This window comes from Strix uralensis, chromosome 3 (genome assembly GCF_047716275.1).
Source record: "Strix uralensis isolate ZFMK-TIS-50842 chromosome 3, bStrUra1, whole genome shotgun sequence".
Lineage (NCBI taxonomy): Eukaryota > Metazoa > Chordata > Aves > Strigiformes > Strigidae > Strix > Strix uralensis.
This window is the reverse complement of record NC_133974.1, coordinates 116,862,959-116,881,429: the sequence shown is the minus strand read 5'-3', so window position 1 is coordinate 116,881,429 and position 18,471 is coordinate 116,862,959. Positions and strand designations below refer to the sequence as shown.

The 18,471-nt window shown below is 39.5% G+C and overlaps 1 protein-coding gene across 11 annotated transcripts in view; it reads right to left on the bottom strand.

Annotated features, from left to right (window-relative positions):
• The window catches only part of RALGAPA2 (Ral GTPase activating protein catalytic subunit alpha 2), a 135,764-nt gene extending 117,812 nt beyond the window's left edge, over window positions 1-17,952 (bottom strand). For 6 of the 11 annotated variants that reach the window (XR_012628303.1, XR_012628304.1, XM_074864083.1 and 3 more), the window contains exons 1-3: window positions 17,672-17,951; window positions 8,796-8,906; window positions 8,078-8,127 (exon numbers count right to left, since the gene is read on the bottom strand). Coding sequence is in view for 4 of the 11 variants with exons in the window: in XM_074864083.1 (XP_074720184.1) it covers window positions 8,078-8,127; window positions 8,796-8,906; window positions 17,672-17,777 (267 nt within the window). In the remaining 7 variants the exon portion in view is untranslated. Of the gene's footprint in view, window positions 1-8,077; window positions 8,128-8,795; window positions 8,907-17,671 lie in introns of those variants that run through there. The other 5 variants (XR_012628302.1, XR_012628301.1, XM_074864085.1 and 2 more) reach the window with 4 other exon arrangements.
• Between the last annotated feature and the right edge of the window lie 519 nt (window positions 17,953-18,471).

The window sequence follows — 18,471 nt, the reverse complement described above, 5'->3', positions numbered from 1 at the left end:
ACTAGTGAAAATGCCTATCTCAGTATATTTCAGATGATACAGTAAAATTCTTTATTGTAAAACAAAAATTATATTTAGAAAATATATGTCTACTTCACTAAAAGTCTGATGTATACTTAAACACCAAGCATGGCACACTCATGTATTATGAATGAAAGTTTGTGAAAGTAATCTGAGGACATACAAATAAATTTTCCTTAGTTGCCAAAAGAAACAATACATATTTCCCAAGAGCTTCAGCAATGTTCTTAGAGTAATTTTACAGTTTACACATCCCAATTGATTCAGGATCAAAATAAATAACCACCACTTGTTAGTTGTTTCAAAACACAATAGCGCATTGAAAGAACTTGGGTTTTACTATGCCCTCTCTGCAAGATGCAAAGCATGTTAACCGTGATTTGGGAAAGGCCGGAGGCATGATGGCATGCAGTAAAGGCAGTATATTTTACACAGTTTCACCTAAACTTGAACACAAAGTTGACGTCCAGAAAGTGACCTATGATAAGGTGTAAAATGCATAAGCTGAGAAGGTGGCAAAGCTGCATAATAAAGACCCATTTTGAAAAAGAACTTAATAACAACTCTTACATCCGAGTGTTAGTGAATTTTAGGTTATGCCCAGAGAAAACCTGGAAAACAAATGCTGCTGTAGAATACAACCACCACCAGGAAAAGCAAGCTTAAACTTTAAATTGCATAAAGCTGGAAAAGCTGGGGGAAGAAAGAACATGCTTACAGGTTTTTTTCTTTAAAAAACACAGAATCAAACAACCTTATCAGGTGACTGAATCAAAAAAATTCAAGGGTTGAAATAAGGAGAGGACAGAAGTTCCTATCTGAAGAAAGCTTCCATATCCCAAATTTCATGTAGCAAAAAATGAGATACTTAAGTAATTTCTCATGCCATTCTTTTCAGCATCTCAAAAACAGGAAAAAAAAAAATGAATGCACTTTGAAAAAATGCAAAGATGTGATTAATCACCTGCTTAGTACCACCAAACAGTAAACAGAAGTAATTTTTTAAAAAGCAAATTAGATTGCTAGCATCACAGCTACCTACTGAAGATATGAAAGCTTTGCAGCAGATTAGAATGAATATAAATAATCTAAATTCAGAGCCCACATTTGCTCCTGCAATGCAAAAATAAGTCATCACGGTTAAAAGTCTACACTAGTAAATAAAAACTTCTGAATGTTACAAGTTAATTCAAAGTTACAGCCTTTTAACTAGTAATTTTCACATGTGTGCATTAGAGTCCCCAGACTAAGATGGTGTTACAGTGTGACATAAGATTGCATAAGTCATGAACAAGCTTCAGTTGTTGTCTTTTCAACTTAGCATTTCCAAGAACATTTTCTACACCCTCCCAACCCCCGGTGTTCTAAAAAACACATATTGCTATTCCTATAAAACAAATGATAGTTTCTTCCACTCCAGCCTAGACTTCTAACAATACCGCTGTGAATCCAAACTGGCTATTGACATCTTGTTTCTAGTTTCACAGTACACTAATAAGAAATATTTTAAGAAACCCCACAGTGCAAAATAATATTGCTTTTTCAGAAAACACATAGATCTATTTAATGCTTAGTGCTTTGCTGCATCTATATGGTAATCCATTATAGCACACTTGAAATAGAAATTAGGTATTACTACTGATCAACACATCAGGGTATCTGTCAGTTCTTTTAACTGATTATCCATAGTTCTTTTTCTTCTGGACTTCCTGCATGACTAGGAATAATGTTAAGTTTAAATCTTAGTTTACACAGGATGCTGCTTTTTGAAAGATATATCTCTCTCTTTTATCAAAGTAAAATGAAAAATACCCAGGTTTGTATTTCAACAGATTCACTCTGACTTAACCAATACTGCAATTTCTTTTAAAAGAAGTCTTTTATTTTTGTCAACTTTGTTGAATCATGTGATTGGTAGCTTTGTGCCTATTATTGTGTGCTCTGCTGCCCTGTTATAGAATGGAGAGAAAGCTAAGGCTGTTATCACATCTTACGCTGAAGATCCCTACAACCTGAATGCTTTCCAGCTTAACTTACACAAAAGTGAGATGATAAGCATTGCTGTTCTGCCTTCCAGAGCTACAAGAAGCTGTTCTGTAACATGCCATGCAGGGTCTCTTATTAAACACAACAAAAACAAATGTGTTCTTGCTGATTGAACATGCTCTCAGAGGCAGCGTCAATGACAAGTTCAGAATAATGTTCATTCCAGGAGAATGGATTCTGAGAAAAAAATTGCTTTTTCAATACAACCTGTACATGATAAGGAGTTTCTATTAGTCAGTGGCAGGTGGATCTACTTTAAACCAAGTCAAATGTAGAATAGCTCTCCTGTGCCTCTATGTTCAAATACTGTTCAGTGATATCTCCACAAGAGTTTCAGAGTGTTCAACTGCTAAAATCTGCAGTAATTTCGAAATTTTCTAGCTATTATTCACCAATTTAGGTGAAGCCAGGAGCCCAATGAAGTTAGCATGCCCGCAGCAGTTCAATCTAAATAAAGGAAGACTCCTTTTATTGCACCAATAAATTATTTACAGTCACTCATTGAGGGAAAACGTCTGCCCAAAGCACACCAGATACTTATTCTTGCCTTAGGCATAACAGTAAGATCTCTGAAGTTGAACGTATGCACATGTAGTTAGAATTTACAACAGAATGCTGTAAGAATCACTGTTATTTTAGATCAGCTGATTACAACTATGGCAGAACAAACCCTAGATGGTTCAAAAAGTGATTTCCTATGTGTAGGAAAGAAGGGCTATAAACAATTTTGTTGTTATAAACAAATAAGCCCTTTTTACTCTATTGAGCTCGAGAATCAGCCAACCAAGTCCGTGCGACAGATGTGAGGTTAAACAGTAGAAGGGGTAATCACAGTAGGCACAGGTAACCAACCGAAAAACTGTAACAGAACCTACAACCTGAATTTTAAACTGGCTCTTAATGGTAATTCGATTTCAAGTGCAAGATAACCTGCAGATGGGGAAATTAAGCCAGTGAGCTGTACAGACATGAGGAAAATGCAAATAGCAAAAAGAAAGTTAAAGAAAGGGGAAAAGTTAAATAAAAGGGATAACCCCAAGAAATGAGAAACCAGGACCTGTGGCAAGAATAGCTCAACAATAACTTGACTTGATTATTCCTTGCAAAGAATTTTACAAGTACTTTTCACACTGGCGAGTTTCAATACACAATTTATTTCTGCACAATTCAATATTACTCAGTTTTATTCAAAACATAGCAAGTAATTAGGAGTGACATCCTAAGATAAGCCAGGCACCCTAAGAAAATGCTACAGATATATAAGAACATCCTTCCGCACATCCATAAAAACAGCTACACAGCACTAGTCTTCTAAAAGAGTTATGAATCCAAAACTGCTGAAAGTTTCACTGATGCAGGTTTTTATACAATTGAAAATGATATGCTAAAAAATCACCACTGGCTTTGAGATTTGTTTTAAGCTGCTTAACCAATATTGCTAATTCACACAGTAGTCTATATAAAGTAGACCTACAATGTGGCGGAAGAATTCGATATTTAAAATATCCACAGCAATCTTAGGCCAGAACGAGTCAAAGTTATACATTTTAAAAATTACATTTATGTACATTACTAGGCAGTACTAAAAAATAAGCATATATTCCTAAACTGCATCAGAGCATAGAGCTATCTGGTCACCCACCACCACAGCAGGTGTTCCTCTGACAGATGCAGTGTATTTACTGTGTATGGTCTGTAATCTACTTTTCAAAAGGGTTGCTAACAGACTATAGCCAATTATAAACCTATACTGAATTATCATTAGCATTTGCAGAACAAGTAACTTGTGCACATCTGCAGTAATAAATTTAGGCTATACAGCTGCTTCTGTAATCGTTACGTTCACATTCTGATAGCAGACCAATCCATGTTTCAATGGATTTATACCACATCTTAATCTTCGGAGTATGTGACCATTTGTAGTTTATATTTAGATGTGCTTCTGAGGACAACAATACTGTATTAAGATCAGTAGCTACTGCTACAAAATCAAGAGCTCAAAGTATGGTTAAGTTCTAACAGTTTATTGATTATCATCTCTGGAAAAACACTTAGTGTTATACAAAAGCCAAAACAGGCTGTGGAGTTTGAGTGTGTATAACACAAATACTGCAGAGGCTATTAGCGTATTTATATTCTATTTACATCCACTTAATATTTAAATCCACCTGCTGTGTACATAACTCAGGATACTCAAAATCAGATCCAGGAATAATACATTAAAATTTTGCTGCTGAATTTCTAAGGAAGGCAAAAACAGACCACTCTGTTCCTGTTTATAACCACAGCTACCCTCTTCCCAGTTCATCAGGGCAAGAGGCATACAGGGGAGGGCTAGGCTTGACAGATAAAACAGTCTAGAAGCGTAATCACAGCAAGGCCAATATGAGTTACATTAGGTACCTTTCCAGAGTTATAATTCTGTAGATTAATTTTTAAAAAAAAAAAAAGGAAAATTGTGCTTACTCTGTGTTCTGACTCAGGGACTCACACTGCTCACATTTTCACCAAGTTCAAGAAACTAGAAGTTCCACAGAAAACATGGACTTACAGAAATCAAGAGATTACAGTATAAGCAAACCTTTTTGTACAAGCTGTATGAAAAACACCATATGCTTTTACAAATAAGGACCTGTGAAACACAAGGGCTCTTTATGTTATATTAATATGCACTGGTAAAAAATAAGCAAGCATAAAAAATCCATACTGAGAAGCTTTCAGCATATGTATCATCCGTGGGAGTTGGGAGTACCCAACCCATCTTCTCAGCTACCTGCAACAGTGCAGTGAGACCTGAACTACACTGACGGTATCTGAAAAACTGTTAGCAACAACAGCAGCTACTGTAAGTGACTTTGGGAAGTTTTACTACATTGGAAAGAGTATCTGAAAAATTCTAATAAAATATTAGATACAGTGGACGTGTTACATCAGTGTAATGAATTTTATGACTGCATCAGCATAAGAGATGTGGCTGTTCTTAACTAATAAAGCATAATTATAGAGGATGGAAAGAAATTGATCTACGTATTATGTCAAAAACATCAGTGTGCTCTTATTTCATTACAGATGCAAAAAAAATGCAGCATCAGAGGAATCAGTATCTGATGCTGCAAGAAAAAAATACTTTATTATTAAAAAAATCCAAGCTTTCACAGTCAAATGATGGCATAATACTTTTATAAGATCTAGAAAACTTATATAAATGTAGTGCACCCTTCCCGAGTTCTGTGACACATAGTGCTCTGCTGACAGCTATCATAAACAACGCCCTCAAATCAGAGAGAACAGTGATATAAGAAACAATATTAACATGTTCTGTAAATAGACTACAAATCTGCAGGTAACTAAGCCTTACCAAAGAAAAAGCAGATTTGTTTTTCACATCATTTTGCCCTTTTAGCTGAAACAGGGAAAAATAATACAGGTAATTACAGCTGCTGTATCATTTCATGAATATCTATTTGGAAAAACACAAGGCACCTTAGAGAATATAAAATTAGATCTAAGAACTCTGTAATATTAATTGTAAAAAAGCACTATACAAAATGAACTGTTAACCCTTCATATTACCCCCTTTAGATTTATATTTCTTTTTTGACTAATATGTTGTTTGATGTTGTTATTGAGTGGCCAAGCTAACTGCTGATGTGTAAAATTAAGACTTCAATAAATTACAGCTGAGTCAACTTAGTTCTCAGAGGATTTGGGGAAAAGGCATTTGTTACTTTTGCTTAATATACACACTAGGTGTCACTCAAGAACAGCATTAAAATACTGAAACTGTACCAGAAAAGGCAGAAGTCAATTCCTTTCATAAATATTTTTATTGATTTTTATACTGTTAACCCTCAGCACCTGGATTCAGGATTTGTTAATCCTAAGTAATTACCTATTTAGCTAATTAGAAGAAAACTCTAGGAACCCTCTGGCTCACACTGACATCAGATAAAATATGGCAAGCTTAACAATCAATTAGTTTTGTTTCCTATGGCTTACAACATGAATGTTTAATTACTTGGCATTTACATTTTATCTTGTCCTGTGTTCAGACTGATGTATTCTTGGTCTGTGCATTCAAAGGCCACCTAAAAAGCTGTTTTCCTACACTGCATTAAGTTATCAAGTGTTAAGACTTATAAATGGATTGCACACCTACTTCCAGTAGATAAACATCACCAAGTGGATCGCTCCAAACTGCACACAAATATCTTAAATGATTTCTTCCTCCTCAAAACTGGCAATGACTAGGCTATAATATAATTCTCCTCCATCGGGACCCAAAGCAACACTTTGTTCATATATAACTATGCATTTTTTTCTTCTTCATACAGTATGTTCTCCTGATGCTTTTAAGCAGTATTAAACAGGTGGTTATTAGCCACCCGTTTTCAAGACACGGGAATGCATATTTATGCACTTTAACCAGATGAGTAAGCCTTAGCTATTTTCCATTCAATGACATAGCCACAGAAATGTAATTACTTATTCAAGACCACAGAGTAAGCGTATTAATGAGCTGCCATTAAATTGCACAGCCTTGGTCAGTAAATGTGGTGATAGCTTCTCCACTGGGGGTGGGGAGGGAGGAGGAGGAAGAATTTCTCTGCCCCAAATACAGATAGCAGATATGTGAGCTCATGTTCTTTTGACGCTGCCTCATGCAAAATCCTAAAGCAGACTCTTTTACTAATATGCTAAGTAGCAGAAAACATAATTTGATTTTCAGATTTCAGTCTGAAAATGCAGTCTTGTAGTTAAAGGAGCAAAGGGAGGGAGAAGAAGAAAACGGAGACTGAACTTGCTACATCAAAGCGAGAAGATGAGACCACAAAAATCCAGAATTTCATGTCATCATTTTCCAGACCATTTTTCATATTACAGTCGTGTTAGGCTAAACAGCATCATTCTTATAGTCAGTATAAATATTATTCTGACTATAAACTATACATTAATGCGAATGAAGCCATATACTTCTGGTTTGGGTATTTTTCCCGCATTTTCAGAAGGGGAGGTAAGAGTTGAGAACATTTAACAGGTAGAGCTTATGCTAAGACTTTTGGTGTGCATTATAAAAAATATTTTATATGTTAGGCTTTCATCTGGTCCAGTGTTATTTTCTCACATCCAAATATATTTAGGTAATAACTCTAATTAAAAAGGTCCCTTGGAAAATGAGCTCTCACAGTCTTATTCTTCTTTAAATTAAAGACATTCTAATTTAATTATGCAAAAGTTCACTAGCTAACATTTCCTCCCTAGACACTGCAAATGCTATGACTGCCAGTGTCGGGAAAAAAAGGCTCCTGGAAGTAAAAAAAAGTTAAACAAATTAACATTTCACACACCCGGATCAAACTGATATGCCATAGTTGACAACTCTTATCCTTTTATTTTCCTTGTGCTGCAAGACCAAATACTGCAGTCATAATAGATGCCTGCATCTGAAAGGAGTAGAGCCCAAACTCCTGCTGTGACACATTCAAAATAAACACAACACTGAACTTCATACTGACAAAGCATAGGGAAAAAGTACTAAACTAGCCCTCCATAAAATACAGAAGCAAGAACCTATTTAATTCAGGAAAAAAAAAAAAAAAAAGACTATTTTGAAAGCTTTAGCCTAACAGAGGCTATGCAACTATTGATCACTTGCTCCCAAATTCTACTGAGAAAAACCCACGACATTTTCAAAGAGTTGATCCTTGGTTCCTTAGGACAGATATATTACTGTATGATTTCCATGTCTTTTGAGAAAATCTCTTACCTCTGGATATTCATTCAATCAACATCCCCATTGCATAATAAACTTTTTGTTGTTGGTGTATCTGAAAACTTACTGCACACCGTAATTCTCTTCTGCCTTTCACCTTGTACTGTCATGGACACCTACTGTCGTTTTGATTGACACCTAGTTTCATGTTTCACCTCTCATTGTAAAGATATAAGTAAGCATATAATGACAATGAGATTTAAAATAAAAATTAGTTTCATGGCAAGGAAAACTTACTTCAAAAAGAAAAAGAATGGAGTCCAGCTCCTCCCTTTGTGATTTATTCCCTGCAAGACAGAAAATGACATTGTTTGCCATAAATAAACGGTATGAAGCAGAAGGCAAAATTACACTGTTGTTATTCAACTGAAGTCAAAGATGTTGCACTCAGTTTATTTTTCTTCATCTTTATCTAATATCGAAGAGCAAAAAGTTGCCAAACTTCAGTGCCTCTCTCTCTTGATTATGAATGAGAGACATCTAGAGTCCCAGACCTGCAAAGCACTGTCACTGTACTCATCTCCAAGAAAATGGCTATTCCTACTGACGTATCTTCAACACTGAGATTTGTTCTGTGGATCTCTGACAATGTTTCAGTTGAACAGACATATGCATAATTGTAGGATGAAGGCCTTCAATACTTCCAAACAAGATGAGAGGATACGTATATAAATGCACAAGCCCTGATTTTTGTGCTGAAACGACACTTGGCCATAAAAATGTATTTAGAATTCTCTTCAGTTATTTATGACATTTCAGAAAGCAATTTTCTATGCTCATCTCTTCTGATACCATAAAATTTAAATATTATTACTAATTAATAATACATGAAACTATTAATGCAAATATAGACAATTGTGGACTATATAATCATTAGATAAGCTCTAATAGAATGCTTTTGAGAACAGTTAGGGAAAACTGACTCAACAGTTGCTGGCAAAACTCTAAAACTTACCTTTTTGTTTCAAGCTATTCTCCAGTGTTATGAAGTTTTCATAGAATATAAAATAAATTTGAGAATAATTGTTCTCAAAAAATTGCTTCAGGTCACTTCCATCCACAATATCTGAAAAGAGGAACAAACGGGAGTTACTACACAACATCAGAAAGCTGAAAATTGTTGTCTTCATGCAAATTTAGTGTTAGAGAATGAAATAAATGCCATATGAAACAATTCTAGGGACTTCATTAAATATTCTAGAGTAAATTGTGATTCCATGCTTGCAAGTAAAATAGGGAAATTTCCATTTCCACTTAATTTACGAAAGTTAGCAGCGTGGCTTAGGTTTACTTGTTTTCAAGAAAAAAGAAAAAAAAGATGGGATGTGTCTTAGCTATCTAAAAGGGTTCTGTATCATCAAAAAAAGCAGGTACTGTAGGAAAAAACAAACACCAGCAATGAATTCTGTATGCAAATTGCAAATCCAGTTCTTATATTTATCTGACAAGCAGATCAATTCAGAAAACATCATATTTCCAATTCATTTTTAAAAAAGAATGGAAACCAAAGCATGCATCACTTCCCTAAGCCTTAACTTGGGTCTAAAATTTGAAATAAGTTTATTTAAGGAAAAAAAAATCTAATGTTTTCTTAAACCTGATACTTGCAAAACACACTTTAACTTCATCTGTTTGCTCTTTATTGTAACTGATTTGGTGAAGAAAAGATAGATGATTTCACATAGAATTAAGAGGATACAGGGCAAAAATTATTAATAACACGTCTTGTTGAAGTTTCAGCTCTGGAGAAACCTGTTCATTAATCAAGACAACAAAGCTGACTGCAACAAGAAGACCCAATATTATCATACAACTACAGAAGAAAGAATGACTTTAGACTTGGACAATGCTATTTTTAAAAAAATAAAAAATTAATTCCTTTTCAGTAGTGAGCCTTTGTTTGGTTGCTTGTACTACGGAAACAATTAGCACATGGAAACCCTTTTACATGATATTTGTTTCCTACAAACTACTGGTCCTGAATTTGCAAGCTAAGTGCAATTATTCCTCTCTATGAATGCGTTCTGTTAAATACAACTCTAGGAGAAAACAAGGCTTTCATTTACAAGGATTTCATATGAAGGAATGAGGTCATTAAAATCTAAACAAAAAGGAAACCTTCCCTTTAAATTGTGAAAGGAAGAGAAAGGAACTGCCTAATCAAAAAAAGTAAATTCTCCTTTTCTATAAATGTGGCATTTCAGTGGTGACTCATCTGTTATTCTGATGTAAGCATGCATTCTTACAGCTACATCCTTTTCCTATTCAACTATTTTGTTCCTTATATTCCTTCGCAAGATATAGAGGAAAACAATTTCTAACCTTAAGAGAGGCCAACAGCAATACTCCCATTTACTACCCTAAGAGTAGATATTCACTCGGAAAGTAAGATTTTCTGGCAATTGTGCATGTGAATTGTCATCCTGATACCACTGCCTATTTCACTTAAAAAAAAAAAAAATCCAAAATGTAATTAATAAGCCACACCCCCAGTAACTCCATTGTTCAGAGATACAGCTTTCTTGGGCATTTCACTACCAAATTCCTTATTTTTTGCATACATTAAGAAAACACCACTTCTCTACGCCTTCACCATGTGTGTGTTCATGGTGATGAGCAGTGGAAAGTGGTGCTCACCATGATGGCTTCACCCTGCTCCTCTGGGCACCGGAGAGGCAGGCGATGTCTCTGTCTGGCAGGAGGAACAGCCAAGCCAGCGACAATGCCCCTTCCAGAGCCTCTCTCCCCTCTAACATCATGCCGGGTTGTAGGCAAAGCACCTCCAGGCAGGCTGCGCCACGGCAAGCACATCCCAGTCTCGCACGCTCCTTCACGGCTCTCCCTACAACCCGGCATTTCCCACCCACTTCACCAAACAACGACCGTCACAGACAAACAGACCATGAGAAGAAAGGCTGCTTCTCAGGAGGGTTTACTAGAAGTTGGCAAGAAGCCTAAGACAGTAACTTGGATCACTACTATAGAGAGATATATATATACACACACGTTTAACTTGTAGCAGGATAAGGCTCATTCTTCTGTTTTTCAAATGGAAAACATCAGTGAAAGTTTCATGCACTATTTATCATTTAAGATAATAAGATAAAATAATGACTTTTGGCAAATCACATTGACTGAATTAGCATTTATAAACAGCAAGGTTGGGATTGAATTGCAGGTATTAGGCTATATTTATATTTTTACATTTACTCATAAATAGCTCTCAGATTACTACTGTTGAAAACAGCCACCTAGAGAATTCAAAGCTCTGAGCACTAAAATCTAAGGCAAGTTGGCAATCATTATCAGCCACCAGATACACAGTGGCTTTCCAAAAACATGTATAAGGTATCTCTGTTCCCCAAACAGGGATAGGTGAGCCATTGACTAATGCTTCTGATTAACACTTCACAGCTTTTACAGCAACACACAGGAAACAGGGAGACATTCACAAGGGTACACATGACATTTCTTCTATTTAAAATATGAAAGAGTTGGCTCGTTAGATAACTGCAAGTCACCCTTACTTGCCTTACTAATTAAGATTAAAATTTAGGGAAACAAACTATTTGGGTACCATTTAATAAGAATCTGAGTTTATTGCCAAGCTCTCATTACTCTTCCTGGTATAAAAAAAATCTAGTGGGAACAGTAATTGTGTGCTTCGCACACCAGCGTTCCTTTTATTTTTCTATTAACTACCAAATATTATTGCAGTTATTTAAGTAGCTAGAAATCCTCCCTTAATTCGTAAACTTCCAAAGTCACTTGACCTTATGTTATTTGTACAAAGTTCTTTATCCTGAGTACTTAAAAAAATAAAGGAGATGAAGAGACAACTTTTCAGTCATACCCTGGTTAACGATAAACTTTTATTACTAGCCTCACCCCAGAAACCACATACAATTTTTACTTAGCTTAAAAAAAACACCAAAAAAAAAACCCAAAAGCCCCACTTTTTCAGATTAGAGCTTTAAATGCTAAATAAAAGCCTAGAAGATAATTTTCTTTCATTTTTTCAAAGGAATGTCAGCATGGAAACACACCATTACTAAAAAACCCTCCAATTAGAACAATTTCTAAAATAATTTTAACACTTCAAATTTCACATGAAATCTAAGGAACAACGGCTGTTCTAAATTCAGCGAGAAGTTTGGAAGCATTCACTTTTGAATGCTTCTAAATGAAAATTTCTATTAGGCTTGTATTAATCTAGCTGTACAGAACTGTGCAAACCAAGACAGTGCCGTAATTTAAAAGCCCACTACTCTCCTTTATTGTCTCATTTTTGATTGAGGGAGTTAAATGAAAAACATAGGTTTTCTTAATTTATATTTTTAAAAGAAAAAGATTCAGGATTGCGCTTGGTAACCTAACAAATTTCATATTTAATCTAAACTGAAGTCCGTGTATAGCAATCTACCGTGTATTTGTCCACTGCTCAACAGAGAAAAGAATAAAAGCAATGGACACGAGCATACCCCACTTCTGTCAGCAGTAGTACTCCTAACACATACACCAAAGCACAAAACATTGCCATTTTCCAGTTCAGGATTTAAATAGGAGTTTCTTCAACAACACAGTTGAAATACACGTAAAGTACTGTAACTCTGGAAACAGCCCAGCTTTTACCCACGCATCCAGGAGTGAAGTGCCATAGCACAAGCTCTGAAGTGCACGTTATTAATTCAAACACCAGCCTGCACCCAGCCTTCTGATGCACAATTTAGTCCATCAGTATGCTCAAAACCAAGTGTGAGCACATATATGGTCTAACAACCCACCCCAGCAAATGTCAAGGTTCAGGATCCACACAATCCACAAATCTGTAAAACAATCTGGGTTTGGCAACTGCACTAAATCAGTGCTACTTTCAAAACAAGGTTATCAGCCTTAAGACTATTCAGTATAGAAAAACTGAAAATCCAGACCCTCAGTTCAACTTAAGTGTTGTCACCATCTTCCAGGCAGCTCACAGCATATTCAAGAGCAGCTACAGGTAAGCTCCCGTTTTTCTTTCTTTCTAAGTGTAATGTGAATGGTGGTGGCCAACTTAAATCACCAGAGAGTGTTCACAGACACTACCTGCAGACCAACTTTATAATTTCCAGCCTCAAAGTTCTCAGGCATATCACACTGTGAAATTAGTAAGAATAACACGCCATGAAGAAATGGCTCATCACCTTCATGAAATAAAAACATAAAAGTATACTTATCCAATTTTATGCATGAGCAAAAAGTGACATCATCTAGACTACACAGTAGACAGTAGCTGTTGTTCCTATTGCACCATTATTCATAAAAGTTACTGCATCATGACAGAGCAATTCTTAAAACCAGAAGAAGAATTCAAGGGAAATACACTAATCCATGCGAAGATGTTAAACTAAACATTTCAATCGTACCTGAGGAGGAAACATTGAAAGAGATGTTTCAATTAAAAAAAAAAAATTTTTACCCAAGAACAGCCACAGAAACAAAGTCTTGAAGAGCAGAGATACGTTTTTATGCTACAAAAAATCCCGCAGAAACTACTCTGGGAAACAGTGTAGAGGGTTTAATTTACAGCCAGTTTGAAAGAGACAAACTTGTATGTTGCCACCACCATTTATAAGACCATTATTTTTCAGTCTATCCTAAAAAAAAGACCACACTATTGACACTTCCACACACTGTATTTGGAAAAAAGTTCCTACTGACCTTACAAAAGTTCTGAAATTTAGTACATCTTTATAGCAAAAAAAAAAAAAAAAAAAAAAAGGAAATTCTCTGGTCATTTACCTAACAAGAAAACATCCACTTTAAAATAATGTTATTATTCTGGTTAATGTTTTGTATCATCATGCAGGTAGACTACCCCACAGAAAAAGGAACTCAGATCCTAAAGGGCATTAGAGACTTGAAAGATGTTACAAGCAACACAAATTCAAAGGGAATCTTTTCTTTCAGTTTGGATATTGGACAAACTTACACAGAGGGTAGGTAAGAGACCTGAAGAAATCAAAAACTGCATGTTATTGATCCTGGTGCTCACACAATCCCTTATTTACAGAAATACACATTCCTTTCCCTCATCCCTCCCCTATTATCATCTTTTCTCTGATTTTTATCCTCCTACATCAGTAGGATCTCAGAAGAGTAACTGTCATTTTGTTTACAGTTTAATTCCTGTGATTCAAAACTAACAAAGGAAGGAAAGATGGCATCTCCTAAGGAAACATAAGAACAGGAGCAGTTATTTTGAGAATATGTGTCGCTATGGCCTGAGTGTACTTGGGGACAGGGAGTGAAACGACTGGGGTGGGAGGAACACTAAGACACACACATTCCTACCCCTGGCCAGCACAAGGAGTGCCACATTTGGGGGAGGGGGGTGGAGGGGGGGAAGAAGAAATATCCAACTATTTCTGAGCCTTTATGCCAAAAGCTTTGTTTTTCTTAAATACAGGAGAACTTCTTACCATGTGTTGCTTCACGTTCTGTGCTGAATAATACCAGAAAACACACACTTGCAATGACATCTGTGGAGATATTATCTTCAAAAAGCCACTCCCGTATTATCTAAAATGTTTACATTGACATTCTCAAAAGCAGACATCTCAGGAACAGAAGCAGAGCCTGCTTTGACATAGTCCCTGCAATAAAACATATCCACTAGAAGACAGCCAGCTGCCATATCACAGCACTTCAGCCAATAAGCCACTAATATGCTACCCGGCCCACTGGCACTGATAACAATTTTCACTTAAAACCAATATTCAATAATAAGTTTAATCAAAAAATCAGGTCACTATCTCCAAATGTAACAGACACTTGGAAGAAAAGATATTTCCTGAGAAGTGACGGATGTATTTTTTTCCCCCTTGCCAACTGGGTAATAAGCATCTTTACAGAAAACCACCAGACAACACTACCTTCTGTACCATCTGCTTTGGGACATAAATTAATTCTGTCACGCTAATAGGCGTATTTTGCCATTTGTTCCACCCATCAGGTCTGTCACAGGAGCCTGACAACCTCCTCTGTACCACATGGGCACACAAAAACATAACACTCCAGTAAGATGGGTATAACCAAAAGCCATAGCAAGCTCAGTATTTCATCTTAAACTGGTCGTGTCTTAGTTTCAGATGTGTCTGAGAGGCTGAAAGGGGAACATTAAGAGAAAGTTGCTATACTTATTTCTTCAAGTTCATTCATTTTAGTGAGGCTGGTGGAAAAGGAAGAAATTTAAAGTCTGCAAGTTCACACTACAGTTTTTTAGACCAATCTTTCTCAGAATGGTTTCACAAAACATTTTAAACCTCATCTCGTAAACAAAGAATTTCCCAAATCTTTTTACGATTAAATTGGACATTATTTTAATATTGTTTGTACAGCACATGAGCAATAAGATGTTTACAGTTAAAAGGCATATCATAATGCAGGTATCTTCTCCTGTCTTTGAAAATTCCTGCCCTTAGGCACTTAGATACATGGTATGATTTAAAACACAAACAAACAAAAAACAATCAAAAAAACCCCAAGCAAACAGAATATTTTATGTGCCTCCAGCCCAAGAAATATACACCTTTGGTCCCCAGAGGGAGATTAACACAAAGATGACCACCAGATGGCTAACTATGACGATTTTTACATACACTTAAAGAATAGGAGGAATTTATACCCAGAGTAGTCACATACCCTTCATTCACAGCTAACTCCAAAGCAAAGGTTCAATACTGTTCACAAAAAACATGAGGACTGCAGGTGCTGAGGGCCTCTGACACATGAGCCTTTTGTCTCCCACCACCAGCCACAGTGGTCAGAACTGCTTGACTTGTGAGTCCAAATCATGAAGCTTAAATATCTACAGATTGGGCATGTCGAACTTCTGTTTCTCGAAAGATGATCAAAAGACCTGGCCACTTCTAGAGCATGACACAAGACCACCTATGGATTTGTCTAGCACTTTGTCCACTAATCAAATTACCCACAGAAATCTCATTTTCAGATCAGCTAGTTAAATGCACTAGACCACAGGGGAAAAACATCTTTAAATCAAAGTGATGATTTCTCACACATGTAAGAAACACATCCACAAAAAGTCACCAAGATGCCCATACCAAGCGAAACTATCAGACTCTTCTACTCGTTTGTTTCCACACTCTCACAGAGTACAACTTTCTCAAAGGGACCATCCTGAGGGAGACTAATTGCTACTCTTCTAGCTCAGGATCATACTCAGTGTCCTCAGCACAAAAGCTCCTTGCTTTGGTACAGTACATTCAAAACTTATTTTGTATATTTTCTCCTATCAGTGGAACATCACAGGAAAAAGCTGTTAATCTCAAACTCAATCTCGAGCACCACCAACGAGCCCATGCTCCAAACCACAGTGAGGTTCCTCAGTGCAAGTCTTGCAGCCTGGTGCACGTACCAGACTGAAGGGGAGCACCTTTGCTCTGCAAGACCCAAGCTACTTCCTGAGCAGTAACTCTGGCTCCACACATCCTTTACACCACCAACAGCAAGCATACAGGGGGCCCGAGGGCAGCGACATTGAACCTTGACTGACCAGAGAGCCACTCCTCAGCAGGATACATCAGCCAGCATCTGCCCTCTCTCGATGAGCCACTAACCTCAGGCCCTCTCCTCCAGCCACTTCTCACAGCTCGTAACACAATGCCTTTGAGGCTCCTACATACCTGTCAAACTTGATGGAAACAGTAGACTAGAATTAGAGTACACAACAAGCACAAATCAGATCATTCTCTCCTCCTTGTTTCTCAGGAGAACAATATAAAATGAGAATACTAACACTGTCACTGATTCTCCTGAACTGGGACAGTGCACAAAAGCTCTTAAAACAGCCTTTTCCTGCTGCAGTTTGCTGACTAACAGAGAACACAGGGCCACCCAAATCCTTGCAAACCACAACTCACAGTTGAAACACATCAACTGGTTTCCATGTTCAGAATAAAAAGATGAGGGTTAAGGCTTCAACTGTAAGATGACATTAGAGAAAGAGGTTCAGCCTTGTCACAGAAGGGCATCACAGAATACCATTACATGATCCACCCCTTAAACTTTAAAAAAATAAAAAAAATAAAAAAAATAGACTTGTTGACAAGAGCAGAGCTGGTATAAATGCATCCTCTGAAGAACCCTACAGGAAATACGTTTACATACTGTTCTGGACAGTGCTGCATCACAAATATTTTGACGCTGGGCAACACAAGTTTCTAAAGCCAGGAGCAGCAAAACGCATCAGTTAACTTTCTCTAACAGCTCCTGGAACTCCGAAAGGACACACATCGCTACCTTTCACCAGCTATAGCCGGGAGAGCTTACAGAGCTCCCCAAAATTGCAAAGGGAGCCTGGAAAAAGCTAACGAAACCTAAGGCAGAAAAGGGTTGCCTACGATAAGTTCTTCTCTCATTTTTCCTTCTGTCTTGAGGACAGCTCTTACCCAGCCACCCCAGACAGCATTACAAAATGGCTCGAGGCGCACCGAAGGGCGAACAGCCGAGCGTGTCCAGCGCACCGCCCGCGGCCCCGGCGTCTGCCCTGGCGACCAGCGGGCACCGCCAGCGGCTTCTCCCCCCGCAAAGCGGCTCCCTGCCGCGCTGCCCGCGCCCCGGCCGCCGCCCCGGGGTCCGCCCGGCCGCCGCCCCGGCGTCCGCCCGGCCGCCGCCCCGGCGGGCTGCAGCTGGACGGGGGCAGCTGCCAAAGCGAGGAGAAGCCCTGAGGGGAACCAAGGGGCGGGGGGCTCCCCTCCCCGCCCTCCCCTCGCCCCCCACGGCGCGGCGAGAAGCGGGTCGGCGTCCCGCCGGCCGGCCGCCACTCACCCAGCAGCGCCCGGAGGTGCTTGAGGCGGGTGAGTACGTCCCGCTTGGGGTCCAGCGCCTTCTGGGTGGATTTCCTGACATCGGCGTGGCCCTTCCTGGAGAACATCCCGGCTCGAAGCGGGCGGGCGGGGGGCACCCGGCGGCGGAGGGGACGGGGCTCCCCTCGGGGGCCGCGGCCCGCGCGCGGCTTGCCCGCGGGAGGGGCTCAGGGCCCGGCGGCCGGGCAGGTGCGGGGGCCGGGCGCCCACAGCCCCGCCCGCTACGGCCGCGCCGCGGGGAGAGAGAGGCAGGGAGGGCAGCGGATGGGAGCGTCCCCGCCGGGGCGACCGAGCTCGCCGCCGCCGCACGGGTGGGCGTGCCCGCACAGAACCGGCCAGCCCCGCCGCCGGCTGACCGCCCCCCGCCCGGCCCGGCCCGGCCCGCCGCACTGCGCAGCCGCGCCGGGCCCCTCCCCGCCCCCGCGCGGGAAGACTACAGCCCCCGGCGGGCCTCGCGGGGGGGGGGGGGGGGGGGGCGGCTCCGCGCGGGGCACGCCGGGAGCTGGAGGCGCCGCGGCTACCGGGGCGCCGTCGCCTTTGATGTCACCCTGGCGTCGCGCTGACGTCATGCCGCGGGGCCTTCCCCTGACGTCAGCCCTGTTGGCGCTCGGGAGGGGCGGGGAAGTCCGAGCCCCACGGGCACCAGGAGGCCCCTGGGGTTGCTGCTGTCCACGGGCGGGCCGTGCCCTGCCAGCGCCCCACGGGCCTGCTGCGTCCCCGGGGCCTGCCGGCACCCCCGGGCTTGCCAGCACCCACTTCAGG